Raw genomic sequence first — 24,190 nt, 5'->3', positions numbered from 1 at the left:
AAAAGAGTTCTCTAGTGGCTTAACGCCCGGAAGAAGGTATTCTAGGGACTGGACGTAGGCCAGAGTCCGAACCAGGATAAATCTGCTGATTAACTATCTTTCTAATCTCTGACCTACTGCCTTTGATTATTCATGTGTTATATCGGATCTCATATAAACTACATAACTGCATGTCTTATTATTTATCCGTTTAAGTATAACGCATTGTGAACAGACCTCTGATAAACACAACATCAAGCTTAGAAGCTGATAATTAAGCTTAGAACTGCTAGATTGAGCAGATCCCTCTGTTTATCTTAAGCCAGCCTCTGATATTAATTAATTTGCATCTAGACCAAATTTGTGCTGACCAAGTGAGAATTTATAAAAAGGTAAAATTACCTAATAGTTCCATTCACCCCCCCCCCCCTTGGAACTAATATTATCTCACTAGGGACCAACAAATGGTATCAGAGCTTAACAAACTCCATTAAAAAAGATAACATTATCTTAAGCTTAAGATCCTTATTGGCTTCAAACAAAGGGTCTATCCATTACCAGACCCTCTTTGTTCTTTGGATCTAATTATACATTTTAGAAGAACATAATGATTTTTTTTTATCCAAGCACAGAGTATGATCGCCTGGTTAGTCATAACCAGAGGCCCATATGAACCTACTGAAACAGTAGGGGGAACGTCTGTAATAAAGACACCAGACAAACAAGTGGTCTGAAGACGATTTAAAAAAATTGCAAACTAATGCTTCGGTTATCAACATGCTTCAATGTCCTCTAGATTCTACATAATATAATAAAATCATAGGTTGTGAGACTGCTAATTAAAGAAATATGGGACAAGCTGGAAGTGACCTATAAAGGAACCAACAAGGTCAAAGAGTATAAGGTGAATCAAAAAATGAGATTCTATGAGCTGCTTGAAATGAAAGATGGGGAAGGAATCTCTAACATGAATGCCAGATTCACAAATATAATAAATGAGCTGAAAAGACTTGGAAAAGTCTTCTCTGAAGAAGAACATGTCAAAAAGATTCTTAGAAGCCTTCCAAAAGGATGGCAGGCCAAGAAGACTTCTATTAAAGAAGCCCAGAACCTTGCAACATAAAAATATGATGAGCTGATTGTCTCTCTCATTAATCATGAAATTTCAATGAAAAACTTTGAAACAAAGGAGAAGTCAGAAGATAGGAAACAGAAGTCAATAGTGCTGAAAGTGGACTCCTCTAAAGAAATCACTACTAATGATGAGGAAATGGCCATGTTCACCCGCAAAGTGAAGCGGATGTTTAAAAGAAGTGATCAGTATCAGAAGCCATTCAAGAGGTTTGACAGATCCAGAAGAGAGAGAGGTGATAGTAAATTCAGAAAAGAATCCTCCAAGCCTATCACATGTTTTGAATGCCACCAGTTAGGGCAAATCAAATCCAACTGTCCAACACTCAAAAAGGAAAAGAAATATAGCAAGGAGGCCATAGTTGCAACGTGGACTGACAGTGATGAATCCTCTACCTCTGAGAAAGAAGGTACTGAAACTGCAAACATCTGCTTCTTGGCAGATGAAACAAAGGTCCAGCTAACAGTTGAGGAAGTGGAAGTTTCCAATGCCTTTGAAAATGAACATCAAAACCATAAGGTAAATTCTCTCTCTCTCTCTCTCTCTCTCTCTCCTGAACTGAAATGGTTAATGCTCTGTGTGATGTTTATACACTAGTGAAAAAGTGTAATAAAAAGATCAGATCTCTTGGGAGAAGATGTGAGGAGATAGAAGAAGTAAAACTTAGAGATATCCAACATCTTCTACAAGACAACACTAGGCAAGATGAAAACTTAAAAATCATGCATAAGTTTGTCACAGAGGTTCAGAAAGAATCCTCGTGTCTTCGAAAGGATGTGACATCAATCTAGAATCATCTGTCTAATAAAAATTATAATCATGTCCATCAGTACTCTAGAGGTAACTCCTTTAGTAAGTGTTTCCCCTATAATTACGCGAGAACTAATTGGAAGGGATTAACATAGAAAAAGTGTCGAATAGAGAAAGAACTGGAGAACACCGCTCAATAAGAACTATTCGAAAGAAACAGAGCAAGCTGATCGAAACGACAAGAGAAGTAGAGTTTAAGAGAAAGCAATAACACGCCCCACAAACCAAGGCTAGAGAAGCTTGAATGCATGAGAACATGGGCAAGAGGGAACGTGGGCAGCTGATAAGAAATCATAACCCATCGTATAGAGGAACTAATTGAAAAACGTGGGTTAGTGGGAACAAGAACGTGAGTGTAGCGGTTACTAGAACAATTGCGGTATTTAAAGAAGAAGAGAAAAACAGGGAAAGGATCCAACTCAAACCAATTCAACAAAAATGAAATCAAATCAAACTAAATCCTAATGGAATTCAAACAATTCTCACATTACAGACTTTAGCTATTCTATAGCCTTAGTTTATTCATCTTGATCTAACTTTCAACTTGTAAGTTCTAGCTCTAGTCTTCCACTTATACCAACTCATTCAATGCAATGCAAGCAACGTTTTACCTTTGAATTCTCTTTTTTATGCAACATCTTAGTGTAGCTATAATCAGTCTTCTAGATTTCGCTACGAACTTTAAGCACTTTTATGTCGTTTAAGCTTTTTAACTTTCGTTTGATTAGAAGTTAGATCCAATTTACAGCTCTTTTTGTAGTTTTAGATAAAAGCTACTGGCATGCTCGTAATCAGATCCAATCCACACAAGAAAGGCACCAAATAGTAGGAAAGGTTGGAATCCACGAAAAAAGAGTCCAATGTGATTTCTGTGGAAAGCTTGGCCACACCACCAATGATTGTTGGCATAAGAATGGTTATTTTGAAGAAGAATATATTAGACCTGCTAGAACTAACCCTAGAGGACCCAAAAAGACTCGGGTACCTAAAAATCACTAGTTGTCTTGCAGGTAAGTCTGAGATATGCTCAGAAGTAAAAAATGTGGTACATTGGCAGCGCATTCTCCAGACATATGACATGTGATGAAAATCAATTCATCATATTAGAACACAAACGAGGCGGAACAGTAAGTTTCGGAGATGATATGAAAGGAAGAATAGTAGGCTCTGGATCCATCAGAACCAACCCTGTTATTGAAGAAGTCTCCCTAGTCAGAGGTCTGAAGTACAACCTCTTGAGCGTGGCTTAACTCTGCGATAAAGGCAGAAGGGTAACTTTCGATACCTTTGGATGTCAAATAATAGACAGTAAGACTAATGTTCGCATACTTAATGCTCCTAGAGTAGAAAATGTTTTCATGTTAAATCTAGAAAATAAGTTTTCAAAGGATATATGCTTAGTAACAAGGGAAGAAAGTTCCTGGCTATGGCACAGAAGACTTGGTCATATAAGCATGGACCTTCTAGCCAAATTAGCAAAAAAGCAACTTGTTGAAGGTCTGCCAATACTTAAATTAGAAAAGATCACTTATGCAATGCTTGTCAATTAGGGAAACAAACTAGAAAGTCTTTTAAAAGTAAAAATCTAGTTTCAACCAAACGTCCTCTAGAACTACTACATCTGGATCTCTTCGGACCAGTTCAACCTCTGAGTCTAGGAGGAAGAAGATTTTCATTAGTAGTAGTAGATGATTTTTCTAGATACACTTGGGTCATCTTGCTCACTACCAAAGATGAAACTTTTGAGCTATTTTTAGGACTCTATAAGAAAATCGAGAACGAGAAGGATCTAAAAATTGCTCATATCAGAAGTGATAATGGTGGAGAATTCTGAAATCAACAGTTTAAGGAATTCTGTGAAACCAGAGGCATTGATCATAATTTCTCTGCTCCTAGAACTCCTCAACAGAATGGGGTAGTTGAAAGGAAGAATAGAACTCTGGTTGAAATGGCCAGAACAATGCTGAGTGAAAATAAGCTTCCAAAGTACTTCTGGGGAGAAGCTGTTAACACAGTTTGCTATATTATTAATAGAGCTCTAGTCAGATCTATTCTGAAGAAAACTCCCTATGAATTGTGGAAAGGTCGAAAACCCAAGACATGATACTTCAGAGCTTTTGGTTGTAAATATGTCATACGGAACACTAAAGACAGCCTTGCTAAATTTGATTCAAAGGTTGATGAAGCCATTTTTCTTGGCTATTCAACAAACATCAAAACATATAGAATTTTCAATAAAAGAACCCATGTACTAGAAGAGTTTATACACATTGAACTCGATGAAACTAACCCCGTAGAGAAGTCTAGCAATGTTCTAGAAGAGGAACAAGTCTCGGCACCTGCCGAGAACCATCAAACCTCTGAAACACTCTAATTGGAGCCTCCGAAGGGTAAATCTTAACCTGAGATTATTTTTGCTGACGATACTCTACCTGCAGAAATTGTTGAAACACATAATGCTGAAGACAATTCTCTTCCCAAAGAAGTAAGAATTCCCAAAGGACACTCTGAAGGAAACATTATATATTCTGTCTAGAACACCGTAAAGGCCAGAGGCCAACTAAGGGAACTATTGAGCAGTGTTGCATTTGTATCAATGATTGAACCTAAGACGTTCTATGAGTATTGGATGATAGCCATACAAGAAGAACTGGATCAGTTCAGAAGGAATGATGTACGGGATTTAGTCCCTCATCCGAAAAATAAAAAGACAGTAGGAACCAGATGAGTTTTTCAAAACAAACTAGATGAGGATGGAAACGTGGTTAGAAATACGGCAATGCTTGTAGCTCAAGGATATAGTCAATAAGAGGTTATTGACTATAGAGAAACATTTGCCCCAGTAGCAAGGTTAGAGGTTATACATATTCTTTGTGCCTATGCTAGTTATATGAACTTCAAATTATTTCAAATGGATGTAAAAAATGCATTTCTGAATGGGATAATTAATAAGGAGGTGTATGTAAATCAGCCCCCTGGGTTTGAAGACCCTAAATTTCTAAACCATGTCTACAAACTCAAGAAGGCTCTGTATAGCTTGAAACAAGCACCACGTGCTTGGTATAAGCGTCTAACAAATTTCCTTATGACTAGAAATTTTGTCAGAGGCAAGTTTGATACAACCTTATTCATTCAGAGAAAGGATAAAAATATCCTCTTAGCACAAGTCTATGTAAATGATATTATTTTCGGTGCTACTGATGAATCTCTGTGCATAGAATTTAGTAAACAGATGCAGGATGAGTTTGAAATGTCCATGATGGAAGAACTCAGTTACTTTCTTGGACTCCAAATCAAACAAGGGAAAAATGGAATATTCATAAGTCAAACCAAGTATGCAAAAGAGATACTAAAAAAGTATGACATGGAACAATGCAAATCAATTTCCACTTCGCTGAGCACAGACACTGTACTCTCAATAGATGAGGCAGGTAAGCCAATAGACAACAAGCTATACAGAGGTATGATTGACTCTCTACTTTATCTTACTGCTAGTAGACCTGGCATACAATTTTCAGTATGCTATTGTGCTAGATATCGGTCTAACCGTAAGGAATCTCATCACATAGCTGTGAAAAGAATCCTTAGATACTTGCAAGGTTCTGTGAATGCAGGGCTCTGGTATCCCAGTCTACCAAGGCTCTGGTTATTTGTACAAGGTTTATGCTCTACCTCTGAAAGAGTGCTCTAGTGGATTAAAGCCCAGAAGAAGGTATTCTAAGGACTGGACGTAGGCTAGAGGCCGAACCAGGATAAATCTGCCTAACTATTTTAATCTCTGGCCTACTGCCTCTGATTATTCATGTGTTATATCTGATCTCATATAACTTCATAACTACCTGTCTTATTATTTATCCGTTTAAGTATAACGCATTGTGAATAGACCTCTGATAAACACAACGTCAAGCTTAGAAGCTGATAATTAAGATCATAACTGCTAGATTGAGCAGATCCCTCTGTTTATCTTAAGCCAACCTCTGATATTAATTATTTTGCATCCAGACCAAATTTGTGCTGACGAAGTGAGAATTTTATAAAAAGGTAAAAATTACCTAATAGTTCCATTCAACCCCCCCCCCCCCCCTTGGAACTAATATTATCTCACTAGGGACCAACACCATTTGCCACATGGGGAATTGACATAGTAGGGACCTTCTCCAAAGTATCTTCTCAAAGGAAATACTTAATCGTCGTAGTCGACCACTTCATCAAATGGGTGGAAGTAGAACTAGCTTCCAACATCACCTCAACCTAGATTATCAACTTTGTCAATAGGGAAATTCTGACCAGGTTCGATATACCTCACACTATAATCACCGATAATGAAAATAGTTTGACTATATAACTTTTAGAACTTACTGCAAAAACCTACAGATCAAGGTCTATTGTTCATCGGTCTCGCACCTATTAAAACATAATGATGGAGATCACCAACAGAACAATCATCCAAGCCCTCAGGAAATGGCTGGAAAAAATTGACTCCAACTGGCATAAATGGTTACAAATTATATTATAGGCTTATAGGACCACACCCCAAACGGTCGCGGAGGAGACACCCTTCTCAATTACATATGGGATCGAAGCCTTCGTCCCTTTAAAAATAATGGCTGCCAGCCTTCAACAAACTTTCTACTCTGAAGCAAACAATAAGACCTAACAAAAAAATCGTCCAAGGCCTTAAGAAAAGGCTGAAAAGACTCGACTCCAACTGGATTAAATAGTTGCACACTATAGTATGGGCTTACAGGACCACATCTTGAACAGTCGCGAGGGAGACATCCATCTCACTCACATATAGGACCAAAGCCTTTGTCTCTGCCCTTGACAACCTTTCTACTCTAAAGCAAACAATAAGACCGACATGAGACATCAGTTGGATCTCTTTGAAGAACAAAGAGAAAAAGCCCTCATACGCGTCGAGGCATACAAACATAACATGAAGTCCGTCCATGACAAGAAAGTCAGACCACGAGAATTCTTCTTGGGTGATCTCATGTTACGTAGCACATAGGCATCCCAATACAAGAAAGATAAGGGTAAACTAGGGGCACATTGAGAGGGCATGTATCAAGTAATGGAATGTGTTAACCTCCATATGTACAAACTACAAAAATTGGATGGCACGTCAGTCCTCCGGACCTGAAATGCCAACATACTCAGGAAATTCTACCAATGAAGGGCTCCTACACTCTCCGAGTAAAGACTTTTGATTATACTTATTATATACAACTTCTTATCTTCAAAGGTAGTCGAAAGCAAATAATACAAGTTACATTTCAACACTAAGGCTTTTTACTTTAAACTCAAATTTTTTTTTCTATTGTTTGTATAATTGTTTCACTCGTATTTTAATTTGGACCGATTTCGTAATTAATTACTCAATTCAGCCTAAATTATGTAAGTTGATGAGATTCGGACCGAATGAGTAATTTTACCAATTATTCTGGCTTGAATCTGATATTATTTCATTAATTACTTCTTTTCATCAAAATTTATGAAAAATATGAAATTTTGGACCGATTTGGTAATTTACTAAAAGTTATGGCTGAAGTGCGTAAATATTCAATTAAATCCACAATTATACAACAGTTGTTCAAATTTGGTAGTGGATCTGAAACATGTGTTAGTGGGTAAGAAACAGTTGAGAACAACTTTGCTTTACAGTTATAAAACTTCATTGCTGAAACGTGGAGCTTTCTTGCTTAAACGTGAAACTTTCTTGCTGGGCAGTTTCCTACATATTTGTTGAGCGATTTTCGCAAGTGCACGGTATACGCTTGTAGTAATAAAAGATATCGATCCCACAGGAAACGTTTTTCAACAAAAACTTATTTTGAATCGGTTAAATTTACTTTTAGGTTTGTAATATGGAAAAATCGTTTAATCGGTTTTTGGTTTTGAAATTGCTAGAATAAGAATTAGATTAGAATATGAAGATGTTAGAAAATATCTGATTTAAGAATGAATTTGCAAAACAGGAACGTTTTAGTAATTTAGAAAAGTAAACAAGTATATTTGTTTGTATTAAGCAAAGAAAACAACTTTAAACTTTGTACGAATTATAAAAATGAAATAAATGACGGAACCTCTAATTAATTGGCTTTGAACGCGACAAAACCCTTTCGGGATAGTTACCCTTAATCAAATTAAAACTCTTTCGAGATAATAATTTGCCTAAGTGTTCAACAAAGTTTCCTTGTAAAGATTTTGAATTAAACTACGTTTTAATGAAAACACCAGCAGTCACTTTAGTGGATTGGTTACCATAAGTGCTGCATAAAAATCTATCGAATAGAACGGACTTTATTAGATGAAATATAAATTGATACAAGTTTACAGAGAACATGGAGCATTGAATTCTTCGACGGCGTGCAAGTGAACGGGTTGTCAATCCTTTTCTTGGGTTTCGTTAGAGTTTGTCAGGCTCAGGGGCGAATCCTCTACTCAATCTTCTCGTTGAATCTTCGTAATAGAGACTGGATCGGTCTACTACCAAAATGAAAACTAAATTGGAACAATGTCTAAACGCTACTGAATTTGTTATTATTTAGTAAACAATGTGTGTACATCATATTGCTTTTTACAGAATCTAAATCTAACTTCTGAATCACTTGACTCGGAATTTCTGCATAAATTCTACACTAATCTCTTTCTTCTACACATATAACATTATTCTTCAACTCTCCATCAACTCTTTATTTGTAGATGTTGAAGAGTCTTGATTGAAGTGTCGTGTCCGTTGTGAAGGATCGTATCTGTTGCGAAAGGACGTCTTTATCCACCCGAACGAACGCGTTTCGTTGAAAACGAAAGTGTGTAACTAGGCTTCTTCAAACTCCTGCTCGTACCGAGAATATTAAATTCTCTACCGAGAATGGGGGAGCAACAATTTGTACTTCGGATGAAGGGAAGGAGGGGCTGAGGGACGCATGTCGCGACCGTGAATATTGGGGGCCGCGGTCGCGACACAGAGCGTTTTTCACCTCTTCGGCTCTCGTTCGTGTCCTTGACTTGGCGTTATTAATTTTCGTCGTCTTCGACTCCTTTTGTAGGGCTTTTCTTCTATTTTTAAGCTCTTTTTACTCCTATTTGGATTTTACCAAATATTTATGTACCTTGCATGAAAGAAACATATTCGAGAGTAAAAGTATTCTAAATAGGTATAAATAGCATAAATTCGTAGCAATATTGATGTAATTATTGATGATATTTTAGGTATATTTTGGACTTAACAATATTTTTATAACATAAATACATAATTTAGCAGCAGCAAATAGTTAGTGGAGGAGAGCAATTACAGAACATTCTTGTTGAAACTTAGAATTTTCTTGCTGAAAAGTGGAACATTCTTACTAGGCAGTTGCCTATCTATTTGTTTACAAAATAAATACAAATTTTTGCAGCAAAATAACTCACTCAACAATCTCAAAAAAAAAAAAAAACTCTCAACAACAATCAACAAAATTCAGACTCAAATTGTCAATTTCTTTCAATTTTCAATACTTAGTTCTAGATTCTTTTTCAATTCTTAGTTCTACCTTTTCAATTCCTATATTTATAATCATTGAATTTCAATCTCAATTTCAAGCATTTTATTCTCAAATTCGCATCGTTCATACTAATTAAGCCTTTCTTCTTTACGGTTTAATTTTGAACCTTTAAGCTTTTTCGTCCTTTAAGCTTTTCACAATCTTTGATTAGACGTCAGATTTCATTCATTTTGTAATTTTTCTAAAAAATTACTGGCACGCTCACCCAACTAAAATAAGGCGAAATAATTTTAGCACGCTCAGTGGGACAAGAAACAATGCCAACACTTAATCATGAATTTAATGAAGAAAGCAATAGATGATTACTAACTGAACCTGACACGATAGATGATTACACTCAATTTACTTTACATCACCTTACTTTAATTACATTATATCCAAACAAAGTCTAAAATACCCTCCTGCCACGTTAGTATTGCATTAAGGAATTTGCATTAATTCTGCTAACGGCTTTGTAACAAAAAAACACCACATTTACAAATATGTAAAAACTTAAAACCCAGGAATGTTATTCTTATTTTATAGGGTAAATAATTTATTAGTCTCTACCTTTTTACGTAACACGTTGTTTAGTCTCCTATTTTGAAAAACACATTATAAGGTCTCTAACTTTTATCAATATTAACATTTTGGTCCTTTTTGTCTATTTTTTTAGATTTTTGACCGAACTTATCTTAGCTTTCGAGACAGTTATAGTACAATACAAAATGGTCATGTTACTATATTATTTTTCGTCTATCTGTTTATACCAAATATAACAGTTAAAAATCTAAAAAAATAGACAGAATGATCAAAAGGTTAACCCTAACAAAAGATATGGATCTCATAATATGTTTTTTAAAATAAATGGACTAAACAGTGTATTAGGTAAAAAGTAAGTAACGATAAATTATTTACCCTTTATATGTGAAAGTTATAAGTAGGGGTGAGCAAAACAACCGGTAACCGATTATCAAACCGATAACCGAACCGAAATTTTAGTTTGGTTTGGTTATTTTAACATTCTGGTTCGGTTCGGTTTTAATTTTGACTTAGTTTGGTAATCGGTTATCGGTTCGGTTACTGAAAAAATATATCGGTATAACCGATAACCGAACCGAACTTATTATATAAATATAAAAAATATAATTTTATTTTTACATATATAAATAACTTATAAAGTATAAAATCCAACCCCTAAAAAATATACTTTTATCTTTATATATATGAATTTTGGTTCATTAGTCTTTAATTTCTTCAATTGTAACTTTTATATAAGAGCATTATTTGAAAACTAATTAAATAAAAACATGCAAAAATTAAACATTATGAGTTTTCGGTTATTCGGTCGGTAACCGAACCGAACCAAAAATTTTCGGTTAAATAAAATTCGGTTACCAATCTTATTCGATTCGGTTATGAAAATATCACAAAATTCGATTCGGTTAACCGAAAGTTCGGTTCGGTTAGTAACCGAACCGAACCGATACTCACCCCTAGTTATAAGCAATTTATACATTTGTCCCAAAATGAAATTTACCATTTTTGTTAAAGCGTGGACTACCTTCTTTATCCTCAAAAGTATGTGTCTCTTCTTGAATGTTTACAATGTACAAATACTTTATTATTTAATATCTAAGTATCTCAAAGGAAGCATTTAGTATCGTCTTTTAGTTGCCAGTAGGTAAGTCCTAAGGCTGAGGATAACTCGATCAAACACAGCCATGAACTGACCCCCAATTTTCCTCCATTAACCAAATCATGCCTATTTCAATGTCCTTGTTCTCCCCTCCTCCCCCAACTCATCTTCTACCTGCCCTTTCTCAGAAACCCCAATTCATCCTCAAATCTACTCTTTTTCTAAGACCCTCTAACCCTCTCCTCATCCTTTCACCTCCAAAAGCCTCCGCTGATAATGGCGCTGGAATTTCAACTTCTGCTGCTGCCGTAGAGGAACCCAAGCCGGAGACCCTAGTTTCAGAACCTTCTGTCTCTGCTCCGGAAACCCAAAAGGAATCTTTGGGGTCTAATGGAGCGGTGGCTGATGAAGAAGTGAAGCTTGAAAGTAAATTTGTGGACCCTAGATGGATTGGAGGGACTTGGGATTTGAATCAATTTCGGAAAGATGGAACCACTGATTGGGATGCTGTTATTGATGCTGGTATGATGTTGGTTTTTGTTGTTTGATTATTATCTACATGTTCTAATTTTGTTGATTGTAGTTCTGAAAGTTTCCAATTTGAGTTATTTTGAGGGTGCAATAATTTGAAAGAGTAATGGTGGCTGAAAATCACAAATTTAGACATCAGATGGTTTGTTAATTCAATTTTCGAATTGGACTTACATCAAACACTTGGAGTGCTAATTTACTGGGCATAGCCTCACAGTTTATCACCACCAATTTTGTGGTTAGAAAGCTGTATGACTTGCGGATAAGAAGTAGGAGAGGATATAAAAGCAGTTTAACTATGTTTCAGCTTTCAAATGTGAGTGATTTATCTGTTGTAACCTTAAGATCAGTAATAAATTAGGCAGGTAATAGACTCTGTTTCTCATTTTCCTCTTTGTAGCTCTGCTTTTGTCTATCTCACATTGCTATTTGTGGATTTTCGGTGGAGAAAATGGCTTCATAGTTTAGGCTTAGCGTTTACTCAATGGGCACTAGTTGTTGCGTGTCAAAATGGTGTTATATTTTATGATGTAAATGCAAGAAAAATGATAACCGTGTCTCTGTAAATTGGGCTGTCGTCTCAAAGTAGATTTTAGTTTTTTAAATTGTGCATCTAATTTGAGGTGAACATTATTTTGCAGAACATAGTCTGAGATATTCATTAATTCTGCTTTTTGTGTCTTCCCTTGAAGGAAGGATGACATGAGTTTTATCTTTGTATACTTTGGCTAAATATGGAATCATCTGATTATGATTGCGTTTACAATTTGAGACTGCCAACATTCAATTGTATTGAAACTTTAAACTGAAAATCATGTAGATGGAAAGTTGAGTAGCTTGTTTTCAGAAGTGAGAAAGAGGGGTAGAGGTGAAGTTGGGATTCATGTACAAATTATTTGCTTGATATTAATTTATATCTATCTTGAGATTTCCTGATTTAGTATATTATAAACTTGCTTAATTAGTTGACATTTTCCAGAGGTTAGGAGGAGAAAATTGCTCGAGGCGAACCCAGAATCGTCGAACAATTACGAGCCTGTGGTTTTCGACACCTCAATCATACCATGGTGGGCATGGATGAAAAGGTTCCATCTACCTGAAGCAGAACTACTTAATGGTTTGTTATTTTCCATCTATATCTAAACCAAAAAGCGCCATTTTTGTATCTCTGATTTCTTATACATGTCGTACAGGGCGTGCTGCAATGGTCGGGTTCTTTATGGCATACTTTGTCGATAGCTTGACTGGTGTTGGTCTTGTGGATCAAATGGGAAACTTCTTCTGCAAGACGTTATTGTTGGTAGCTGTGTTAGGAGTGCTTCTAATCCGCAAAAACGAGGACTTGGAAAAAATTAAAAAGTTGATCGAGGAGTCGAACTTTTACGACAAGCAATGGCAAGCAACCTGGCAGGATGATAACAATTCCAAAACTGAGTAGCTACTTCCACTGTTTTGTTCCTTTTTTAAGTGATGTAATCGGATTCCATTTTATGTTGTAATTCTGTATTTCCAGAGTTTAATCAAGGTTTTCTTGAGGGTTTCATGTTACTTTCTGGAGTTCAATTGCAGAGTTTTGAATGCTTCACTTATAATAGTTTCAAAATTGATCAATATAATGAATTCCTGTATTATAAGATCAAATTGCATACTATAAGATCGAGCAGATGGAATATAAATTAAGCAATTCTTGAAAATAAAACATTATATTAATTGAAAATTTGTTTAAAGTTCTCAATGCATAAGAGTTTGGAGGTATATAATAATGTTCACATTGATGTATATTAACTAATTAGTAAGTAATAACCAATTACCAAGGGTGTCTGCTGCAATGGAAATGTGCCCTAGCGACTCACTAGACAAAAACATCGATCTACGTGTAAACTCTTGACCGTCTGGTTCAAGAGGCTCTGGTACCATGTTATGGAACCGATTGAACTAAAAGCTGGAACTGATAGTTAAAGTCAATCATATATCTTATATTAGTCTCTGACACTCTCTAACGAAAGCAGCAAACTCAAAAAACCCAGTGTGCAAAAGCCTAAAAACTCCGAGAAGGTTTCTTTTATGGACGTCTTTTCATTGGCTACCCTCACCGCCAAATACCATGAGTTTGGCCTAGGGGAGTGCATCGATTCGGTTTAAACTCCATACCGAACTGAACCAATTGAATTCGGTTTTTCGGTTCGGTTTTTTTGACACTTCAGTTCGACGTCGGTTTTATTTTTAGGTGTCTTTTGGTATTCGGTTCGGTTGGGTTCGGTTTGACAAAAATTGTAAAAAAATCAAACCACACATAATTACACATATTCCACATTATATATATATATATATATATATACACACACACACACGTATATTTGATTTTACAAATTTACTTTTTTTTATTATTATTGTGATAATAAGCTAATATAAATATATTTTAGAAGTATTTTAATTTTTTATGTTCTTTAGGTAAATTTAATGATGAAATATAGTGATTTTTATATGTTATTTCATTTTTTAACTAAATTCGGTTTGTTCGGTTAAACCCGAACCGAATATTCCGGTTTTACATTCTATTCGGTTCGGTGTCATCTTTAATACAGATAGTAAAATTACATGTAATTTATGAACATATTACAAGAGTGCAGACTTTTGGATGGTTATTACTGATATATTAATCCAAAAATGATATAAAATATTTAAAAAATATTACCATATCATCCCAATATTTTACAAATCACCATTAACCTAAATACATAATAAAATTACATAGCAACCGAAAATAACTCAATTAGGTAACTGCAAAACCAGCAGCCACTGAATGTAATAAAATTGCAGAAAACAAGCCAATGAATGAGAGAATCAGAATGCTAATGCTCGTGAAAGGTGATATCAGCTTCCACCTTAAGCTACTTTTTTTTTCTGTGCCTTTTGTCTTACACAGAACTTTGATTCTCAGTTGATTCCATGATTCTGCAATTATAAAGGATATAAGAGGTATAATCAAAATAAATTTTTGTCTATTTATTGATTTTTGAAGACAAAATTTTGAGATAAGCTGAAAAAAAACTAAACAATTTTACCCATTATATCTAAAATGGTGAAATTTTACTCGAGGTTGGATCAATTTCAGAAAGTATGATTAAACACAGATATTTTGTTCCTTATAGTTTTTTTAATGTCTAATCATATATATTTTTTTAGTGACATACATGAGAAGTGTAGATAACAATATTCATGACCGAAAAGACAGTTTGATGAATTATTTCTCAAATTGATATAATTCGTCAACGTTAAAAGTAAAATTACTTTTCAATGCCAATATTAAAGATAAAATTGTAAAATTTTAAACGTTTGAGGAATTGCCCATGTTTAAACTTTAAGGGCACTTTTATCCCTTATCCCAAAATTTTTCTAATGAAGTTATTTAAAGGAAAAAAAAAACCATTTGAATATGAAAGCTCTCCTGTTGTGGATAGAGGATATTTAAGTTTTCAAGTTAATTTCTGCTTTCTGTTATTATTTAATGGTTCCTATGTATACCTAACAAAATAAGAGTATTGATGTAACTTTTTTATATTCCCTACTATATACATTGTTTTTTATGACTATATATACAAAGAATTTTTTTTTAGTCATGTCTTACATTATCTAAATTTAATGATTATATATACGCTACATTTTAATGATATATGATATATTTCGTTAACGTAACCTAGAAAACATCAAATTAATCATGTGCCGATAAAAATGATCTTTTCATAACGTGCCATAACATTAACAAAACTTAACGGTTATGTATACGTTAAAAAATGACTTTTTAATGATATATTGGTAATAGATTATACCGTTAACGTAAATATCACATCATATTCGGATAAAAATAACCATTTGATGATGTCACACTAAATTATGTAAAAGTGATTAATTACAAATGCATATTTTTTTTTTATTACAAATGCATATTAAATTGTTAGACTTTTTTTCTTTTATCATATTAAATTTAAGATATAATCTTTTTTCGTTATTCATTTTATATAAATTTCCAAAATAATAACTATTATTCTCTCCAATCCACCAAATGAAACATTTGGAAGGTGAAATATGGAATACTTGACACACATATATATATGAAACATTTGGAAACTGAAATGTGAAATCCTTGACACGTATATATAGATATACTCTTCTTCCAAATTCAATGCAAGAAAGTTTTATTTTTTTTATATGGCGACTTTATCACAAATATAAAAGCTTTGTGTAAATCATTACATTTTTTTAATATATTTGGGTGGTTTTTTTAATGAAATAATTATTCTACAAATGAAAAAATAAAGATCTAATCTAGAAATACATATTCCTTATTCCTTAAGTTATAATATAATGAATTCCAAAAATACCACTTTCATCTATGGATCAAAACAAGAAGAGAGAGTATGAGAAAAATGTGATCACAACAACAAGAGAGAGTATGACAAAAATGTGAAAAACAATCAATACAGAAAAAATAGGAAAAGAGAAAAGGGAAATGGGAAATTTTTAAAAAAAAACGAAGAATACGATAAAAAACATAGAATAGAGAAAACGCAGAACGTAGAATAATGCGAACACCGGAAGAAAACAAGGAAATACAGAGTACATGAAAACGTAGAAAAATACAAAAAACACGGTAAATTGGAAAACACTCAACGGGAAATATGAAGAAAAGGGTAAAAAATGTAAAAAACGAGAAATAGAAAAAGAATGTAAAGGACGTGGAAGACGCGAAAGATAAAGAATACGGGAAAACCCTAGAACACAGGAAAAACATAGTTTCAGGAAAATATAGAATACAAGAAAAACACAAATTACATGAAAAAATATGTAGAAAAATGCAAAATACGAAAAATGGAAAAACGCAAAAAAAAGGAAAAAGCTGAAAACACGAAAAACATAGAATACGAGAAAAAAAACATGAATATGCAGAAAACATAGAATATAAGAAAACGCAAAATATATTAAAAATGCAGAATATAAGAAAAACGTAAAATACGAAAAAAAACGCGAAAAACGCAAAATACTGCAAAAACGCAAAATACAGGAAAAATACGGAAAACAGAAAAATGTAGAATGTTGTGCTTTGTTCCACATGTTCTCTGTTTTTCTCGTTTTACTATTTTTTCGTTTTCCATATTTTTCCCATATACATTTTTTCTCATTTTTATGCGTTTTTCCCACTTTTCATGTTTTCCCTTGCTTTGTGTTTTTTGCGTTTTTCCTGTTTTCCCCTTCTTCCGACCAAGTAAGTGCGTCCATTCTGCTGCTTTTTCTTTTATATTCTTTCTATTATGGCCACCAAACTCCGAGAAGGTTTCTTTTATGGGCGCCTTTTCATTGGCTACCCTCACCGCCGAGTACCTTGATTTTGGCCAACTGGAGAAGGTGCTACCTAGTCAGTGCCATGTCATTACCTATGCTCCAAAAGGTCACATAGGCTTTTACAAGATTTTTCTAGAGCAAGGGATGAGGCTTCCTTTTACCGATGCATGGTGAACGTTTTAAACGGATTTGATCTTTACTTTGCCCAAATCTCGTCGAATGGTTGGCTTGACCTCCTTTCCATAGTGAAGATTTGTGATGATATAGATGTAGTTATAACCCTTCTCATTATTAAGGGTCGCTCTTTATTCGGTTCTTCCATCTTCCATATTTTTACAAGTTATCTTTAATAGAGATAGTAAAATTACACGTAACTTGTGATATTAATTAGCAGACTTTTGGATAGTTAGTATTGACATACTACTTGAAAAATGATATCAAATATTTAAAAATATTGCCATATCATCTTATATTTTAAAATCCACTAGTGAATGGCTTAGACAGAGAATCAATAATTTCAGTTTTTTCAACACTCAATTCTATTCTCCCTCATATATACATACTGTCTAGATACTATTTTGGGTAAAGTTCAAATAAAACCCCTGTGCTTTCACTAATTTTCAGATAAAGGACTATGGTTTACTTTTTGTCAAAAGGAGGATTGAGGCTTCACACTCTTAATAATGCTATTAAAACTATCTTTAACGACCTTAAAATGAAAATTTTCAAGAATTAAAGTTGTTCAATGCCATATTTTCTATGGAACTACATTTTCGATTTTAGAAAATAATCTTTTTTGGAACTTTCTCTCTCTAAACATTAACTTTCTCTCTTTACCAAATATCATCTAAATAACCTCGAAATAAAAAAGTTGAAGAATTAAAGTTGCTTAGAATATTAGTAGTTTTTAAAATATGTCATTTTTGAAGTCGTCAATGGTGATTTTAATAGTATCAATCGAAAAAGTCCTTATTTTGCTAAATTTGAAAACTTCAGTCCTCATTTTGACAAAAAGTAAACCACAGTCCTTTATCTGAAAATTAGTGAAACCACAGGAGTTTTATTTGAACTTTACCTGCTATTTTCCTTACGTAAAACCAAAAACTTTAATTAAATTTAATTTTTGGATAAATAATTTATTACTCCCTGCATTTTTACCTAATATAATGTTTAGTCCTCATATTTTAATAATATACCGTTTAATCTTAATTTTTATTCTATTCAACAGTTTAGTCCTTTACAGATAGACTAAAGTGTTTAATTATTTAACTATTTGAGAGATTGAAGTGTTGAAAATAATAAAAAAAGTTAATATATAGTTAAAATGTGAAGACTGCATAGTTAATATTTTTCTATATAAATCCAAAAACCTAGTTAAATTTAATTTTTGATTATTACTCCCTTCATAATTACTTAACACTCTATTTAAGCCTATATTTTAGTCTATTCAACCGTTTATTCCTTAAATTTTACTATAAACTGTAGGGAATCATAATAATAAATGATTTAGCCTTGAAATTATGAAATGTTCTTGTCTGTATCCTCATCCCATTTACTACTTATAGCCCCTAGTAGTTCAGTGTTATCTCACAGTTTTCATAGTCTCCGGATTCTTTCTCTCTTTTTGCTTTTTGCTTTTTGGGGTCACTTTCTGTTTCATCTTTCGTCATAGGATTAGGATGAATGCTCTAGCAGCGACTACCAGAAACTTCCGTCTTGCATCAAGACTTCTTGGTCTTGATTCAAAACTGGAGAAGAGTCTTTTGATCCCTTTCAGAGAAATCAAGGTATAGTTTTTGCTGAATTTTGTGTTTATAAGAACATGTAATTAATTTAATGGTGATCAGTACTAATTGTGTTATGATCTGTGTAAAAAATGGAGGTTGAATGCACGATCCCAAAAGATGATGGAAGTTTGGTCTCTTTTATTGGATTTAGAATTCAGCATGATAATGCTCGTGGCCCTATGAAAGGTGGTATCAGATTCCACCCTGAGGCACTCTTTTCTCTTCCTCCTTCAGTTTTATGCACAAACTTTGAGTTTCACTTCATTTTTCTGTTCCTATTCAGGTATTTTAAAGGGAAAAAAATGAAGTTGTAGAAACCATTTGCATGTTCTTGATTTTTCTGCTCCTTTTGTTTTATGCAGAAACTTTGAGTTTCACTTGATTAGCCATAAAAAATGGTAAAATGAAAAGAAATTATGTCTAAATTATGCCTAAATTTATTGATTTTTCAAGATAAAAAAAAGTAGTTGTAGAAACCATTTGCATGTTCATTTACATGTAATCAAAAAAAAGAAAAACACAGAAAAAAACTATTTGCATATATAACTTTGAGGCTTTCGGCGAGAGCCAACTTGTCTGAGACTGAAAGCCAAAAGACCTCTAGGTATCTAGAAGGGCTGAGATACAACATCCAGGATCGAATTGGCACACAGATGGTGGTGCGAGTACAAGATGCTAGGAATTTAGCCCTCAAGGCTGAATCCCAGCTGACCGGGAGATCCAGGAGATCCGCCACTACTGAGTATATGCCTGGAGGAAGAGATAACGTAAGGTCTTATGACAAAGGCAAGCAGGTGGCGAGTGCCAGTGGGGCCAAGGTTAACAGTGTGGGAAGGGGATCCGTTGGAGATACTAGACCATACAAAGAAGCACCTATACCACCCAAGAGCAACAATCCGTATGCAAGGCCAGCACCTTTCAAATGTTTTCGGTGCAATGAGCCAGGACATAGATCCAACGAGTGTCCTAGAAGAAAGAGCGCCAACATGGTGGAAAGGTATGAAGATGACTATGACGAAGAGGATGAAGTATTTTGTGAACCCTTGGGAGAAGATGATGAGGTGGCGGGTGAAGAGAGGTACGCCATTCATGTGGTACGGCGTTTGTTAGTCTTCAGCCGGATAGAGGGTGATCAGAGGCACCGACTATTCAGGACCCGCTGTCTTGTGAAGGGTGGGCGATGTAACGTGATAATAGATAGTGGGAGCCAAGAGAACATTATGAGTAGCAGCGCCGTTCAGAAGTTCGGGTTGTTGGTAGAGGCGCACCCCGATCCCTACAGGGTGGGATGGATCAAGAACGTGGGCGAGTTGAGGGTGACCCAGAGATGCAAGGTACCGATTGAGATTGGTAACTATCATGATGAAGTCTGTTGTGATGTGGTCGACATGGACGCATGCCACCTATTATTGGGCCGGCCCTGGCAGTTTGATAACAACGCCATCCATGCAGGAAGAGAGAACACTTACAGATTTGTGAAGAATGGGGTGAAGTTCGTCCTTACGCCAATGATGAGAGAACCAAAGGCCGACGAGAAATCTACTTTAGTAGTCTGTCCTACACACAAATCGTTTGTCAGCGAATGTGAAGAGAGCCAAATGGTGTATGTGGTAATGGTTAAGGCGAATCACGAATCCGCCCAAAGGGACGAAAGGGAGATGCCGAATGAAGTGACCCGCCTACTTGGCGAATATCAGGATCTGTTCCCTAACGAACTGCCAAGCGGGTTACCACCTTTGAGGGACATCCAACATCATATCGATCTTGTGCCCGGGGCTAGTTTACCAAGCCTCCCACACTATCGAATGAGCCCAAAGGAGAATGACATTATGAGACAGAAAGTGGAGGAACTCATCGAGATGGGATACGTTAGGGAGAGTATGAGTCCTTGTGCCGTTCCAGCTTTACTTACACCGAAGAAGGATGGGTCTTGGCGGATGTGTGTTGACAGTAGGGCTATTAACAAGATCACCATCAAGTATAAGTTCCTGATTCCAAGGTTGGATGACATGTTGGACCAACTTGGCGGATCTCGAGTCTTCTCCAAGATTGATCTCAGGAGTGGGTATCATCAGATACGAATCCGATCTGGGGATGAGTGGAAGACTGCCTTCAAGACAAGAGATGGATTGTATGAATGGTTAGTTATGCCCTTTGGGATGACCAACGCCCCTAGTACTTTTATGAGACTGATGAATCAGGTGCTTCGCCCATTAATTGGGAAGTTCGTAGTTGTGTATTTTGATGACATTTTGATCCATAGCCAGACCTTAGCGGAACATGAAGAGCACTTGCAGACAGTGTTTGACCTGTTACGGAAACACCAGCTATACGCCAACACCAAGAAGTGTGACTTTGTCATGGAGAGCTTGGTTTTCCTTGGATTCGTGGTCAGTGGGAATGGAATCCAAGTTGATGGGGAGAAGGTAAGAGCCATCCGAGAATGGCCTACCCCGCGGAACGTGGGGGATATCAGGAGTTTTCATAGGCTAGCAACATTTTATCGCCGATTCATTAAGAACTTCAGTTCCATAGTGGCCCCGTTGACAGAATGTTTGAAGAAAGGAAAGGGGTTCGAGTGGGCGGACGCCCAAGAAGAGAGCTTCGCCTTGATCAAGGAAAAGCTGAGTACCGCGCCAGTGCTGGCGTATCCCGATTTTGACAAACTGTTTGAAGTTGAGTGTGATGCCAGTGGGATTTGGATTGGTGGTGTCTTGATGCAAGAGAAGAGGCCCATTGCATACTTCAGTGAGAAGCTCTGTGAGGCACGGCAAAGGTGGGCAACGTATGATCAAAAGTTTTATGCTGTAGTGAGGGCGTTGAAAGTATGGGAGCATTACTTAGTGGGAAAAGAGTTCATCCTCTACACTGACCATCAAGCTCTCAAATACCTGGGAAGTCAGAAGCAACTTCGAAGCGCCATGCACGCCCGGTGGTCTGCCTTCATAGATAAGTTCCCCTATAAGCTTATCCATAAGGCGAGAAAACAGAACATAGTGGCGGATGCCTTGAGTCGGAGGGTTGCACTAATAAAAACAGTCAACATGGAGACCGATTGTTTCGAACACATCAGAGGAGAGTACCTGGCGGATCCTGACTTTGGAAGTATCTGGGAGAAGTGCCAGCGCCAACCTGGGGATGGGGCGTATCACGTGATGGATGAGTATCTAATGAGGGGCAACCAACTTTGTTTACCCTGCACTTCTATCCGTGAGAAGGTGGTCAGAGATCTACATGGCGGATCACTGGGGGGACATTTTGGGCGAGACAAGACATATGCTGCAGTGAGTTCCCGTTATTTCTGGCCCAAAATGAGAAGAGATGTGGCGTACCTGGTAGAACGATGCTATATCTGCCAGACCGCCAAGGGACACGCTACAAATGCTAGCTTACAGCTACCCTTGCCTGTACCAGAAACCATATGGGAGGATCTGTCCATGGATTTTGTCCTAGGGTTACCCAGAACTCAGAGAGGCATGGATTCCATCTTCGTGGTTGTTGACCGGTTTTCGAAAATGGCACACTTCATACCATGTCGTAAGACTAACGACGCCTCAGCGACTGCCAAGCTATTCTTCAAAGAGGTTGTCAGACTACATGGTGTACCAAAGAGCATTGTCTCAGACCGTGACACAAAGTTCCTGAGTCACTTCTGGCGGACCTTGTGGGCTCTTTTTGATACTTCTCTGAAGTTTAGTACCACCGCCCACCCTCAGACAGACGGACAGACCGAAGTGGTCAATCGGACTCTGGGAAACTTACTGCGCAGCAAATGTAAGGATAAGCCCAGGATGTGGGACGTGGTTTTGGCACAAGCTGAGTTCGCCTACAATGGATATGTACACTCGGGAACTGGGAAGTCACCCTTTGAGGTGGTATACACTAAGACCCCAAATCACGTCCTTGACATAGCCCATCTTCCCAAAGGAAACGTGACTGCAAACCAGCTAGTCAAAGACTATGTCCAGATGCACCAAGAGGTGAAGGAGACTCTTGAGGAGAGAAACCAGAAGCTAAAAGCTAAGGCGGATGAGCACCGCAGGGACCTACAGTTCGAAGTGGGAGATGAGGTTATGGTTCACTTGGGAAAAGAGAGACTCGCCAACGCCACAAGCAGCAAGCTTCGACCGAGAAAGTACGGGCCATATAAGATCACCAAGAAGGTCAATGCCAATGCCTATCACATAGCTTTGCCAAATTGGCTTGGTAAAGTCTCACCGGCGTTCAATGTTCGTGACCTTAGCCCGTGGAAGTCAGATGGCCCTTTAGAGAACAACACAGATCAGCCAGTGCCGAATTCTTTTAAAGAAGGAGCGAATGATGCGGACATCCTAACTGGGATCAATAATAACACGCTCCTTGGCGGATCTCCTCTCGGCGTTCCCACAGAGGTTATATCTAAGAGGGCGGATCCCCTGGACACGCGAGCGGGGCGGATCTAGGCGTACGCCATGAGGCGTACCAACAACTACACTGGGCGGATCTCAAGTTTACTTCCTGCCGAAGGAATTCCCCAACAACCTCTGACGCTCCGTACCTGCACCTCTGTACCTGTTGTCTGGGCGCATTACCTATCTTACCCTCTTATTATTAACTGTATTGTAACCCTAGTAGGGGTAGTCCCTGTCCTTTGCTTATCTTTTAGAGGTTGTATTTAAACCCTCATGTTATAAGGATATGGCACTTTTTTTCAATCAAATATCATTTCTCATTGAGATTAAGGTTTATACCTTGTTTATCGGGATTCACTCCTTCTAGTCTAGCTAGAGAAGAAGATCTTTGTTGGTTTACGATTAAAACCTCCATTTATCGCTTTCAATCTGTATCATATATATATTTAAGAGAGTTAGAAATTACTCAGTATCACTTATCCTGGTTCGGCCTCTCCGCCTACGTCCAGTCCCCAGAATCCTCCAGGCTTTCAGAATTCAATACTGAGCTCTTTAAGGGTAGAGCACAAACCGATTACAGGCAGTTGAATATGCAAGAGTACCTTCCTCTATTCGTCTACTCAACTCCTACTAAATGCTACAACCCAACACTTAGATTTCTCTACCACTAAGTACTAAATACCAAGTAGTCAGTACGCACACTCTCAATATTACAATTGATCACACACTTGTTCCTTTTAAGATAAAGAACACTTTAGATGATTACAAATAATCAATCTAGCATTTACACAAAGAATAGAAGATTGGTGTAAGCTTTCACTTTTGTTTTGAGTGCTTTGAATTTGTATCTTTCTCACTTGTAATTTTCTGTAAATCGGCAATTATCCAAATGATATCCTTGTCCCTTTTATAGTTGAAATGTGAGGAACAAATCATTTGAATTTGATTTGTCCGTTGAGTCCAAAACGGCTCTTTTGGGGGGACAAACTTCTGGTCAGCTTCAGATGTGCAGGCCAATCCTGTCTTCTGAATTCTTCAGACGTCAGATTTGT

General features: G+C 36.4%; 1 protein-coding gene across 1 annotated transcript; it reads left to right on the top strand.

Moving 5' to 3' along the window:
* Window positions 1-11,094: 11,094 nt before the first annotated feature.
* LOC136209338 (light-harvesting complex-like protein 3 isotype 1, chloroplastic) lies at window positions 11,095-13,168 on the top strand. Its single transcript, XM_066000785.1, has 3 exons — window positions 11,095-11,611; window positions 12,600-12,737; window positions 12,814-13,168. Exons 1-3 carry the CDS (start codon window positions 11,212-11,214, stop codon window positions 13,056-13,058), a joined length of 783 nt encoding a protein of 260 aa, XP_065856857.1. The 5' UTR covers window positions 11,095-11,211; the 3' UTR covers window positions 13,059-13,168.
* Window positions 13,169-24,190: the final 11,022 nt, after the last annotated feature.

The sequence above is a fragment of the Euphorbia lathyris genome, chromosome 1 (assembly GCF_963576675.1).
Source record: "Euphorbia lathyris chromosome 1, ddEupLath1.1, whole genome shotgun sequence".
Lineage (NCBI taxonomy): Eukaryota > Viridiplantae > Streptophyta > Magnoliopsida > Malpighiales > Euphorbiaceae > Euphorbia > Euphorbia lathyris.
The sequence above is the reverse complement of the archived record's forward strand: the minus strand, read 5'-3'. Positions and strand labels throughout refer to the sequence as shown.

What these genes read in the sequence shown, in the direction of transcription:
- LOC136209338 (XM_066000785.1), top strand. Translation starts at nt 11,212, where the DNA reads ATGCCTATTTCAATGTCCTTGTTCTCCCCTCCTCCCCCAACTCATCTT. An exon ending in GGATGCTGTTATTGATGCTG is followed by an intron (nt 11,612 to 12,599) that starts GTATGATGTTGG and finishes GACATTTTCCAG; the next exon opens with AGGTTAGGAGGAGAAAATTG. An exon ending in TGAAGCAGAACTACTTAATG is followed by an intron (nt 12,738 to 12,813) that starts GTTTGTTATTTT and finishes CATGTCGTACAG; the next exon opens with GGCGTGCTGCAATGGTCGGG.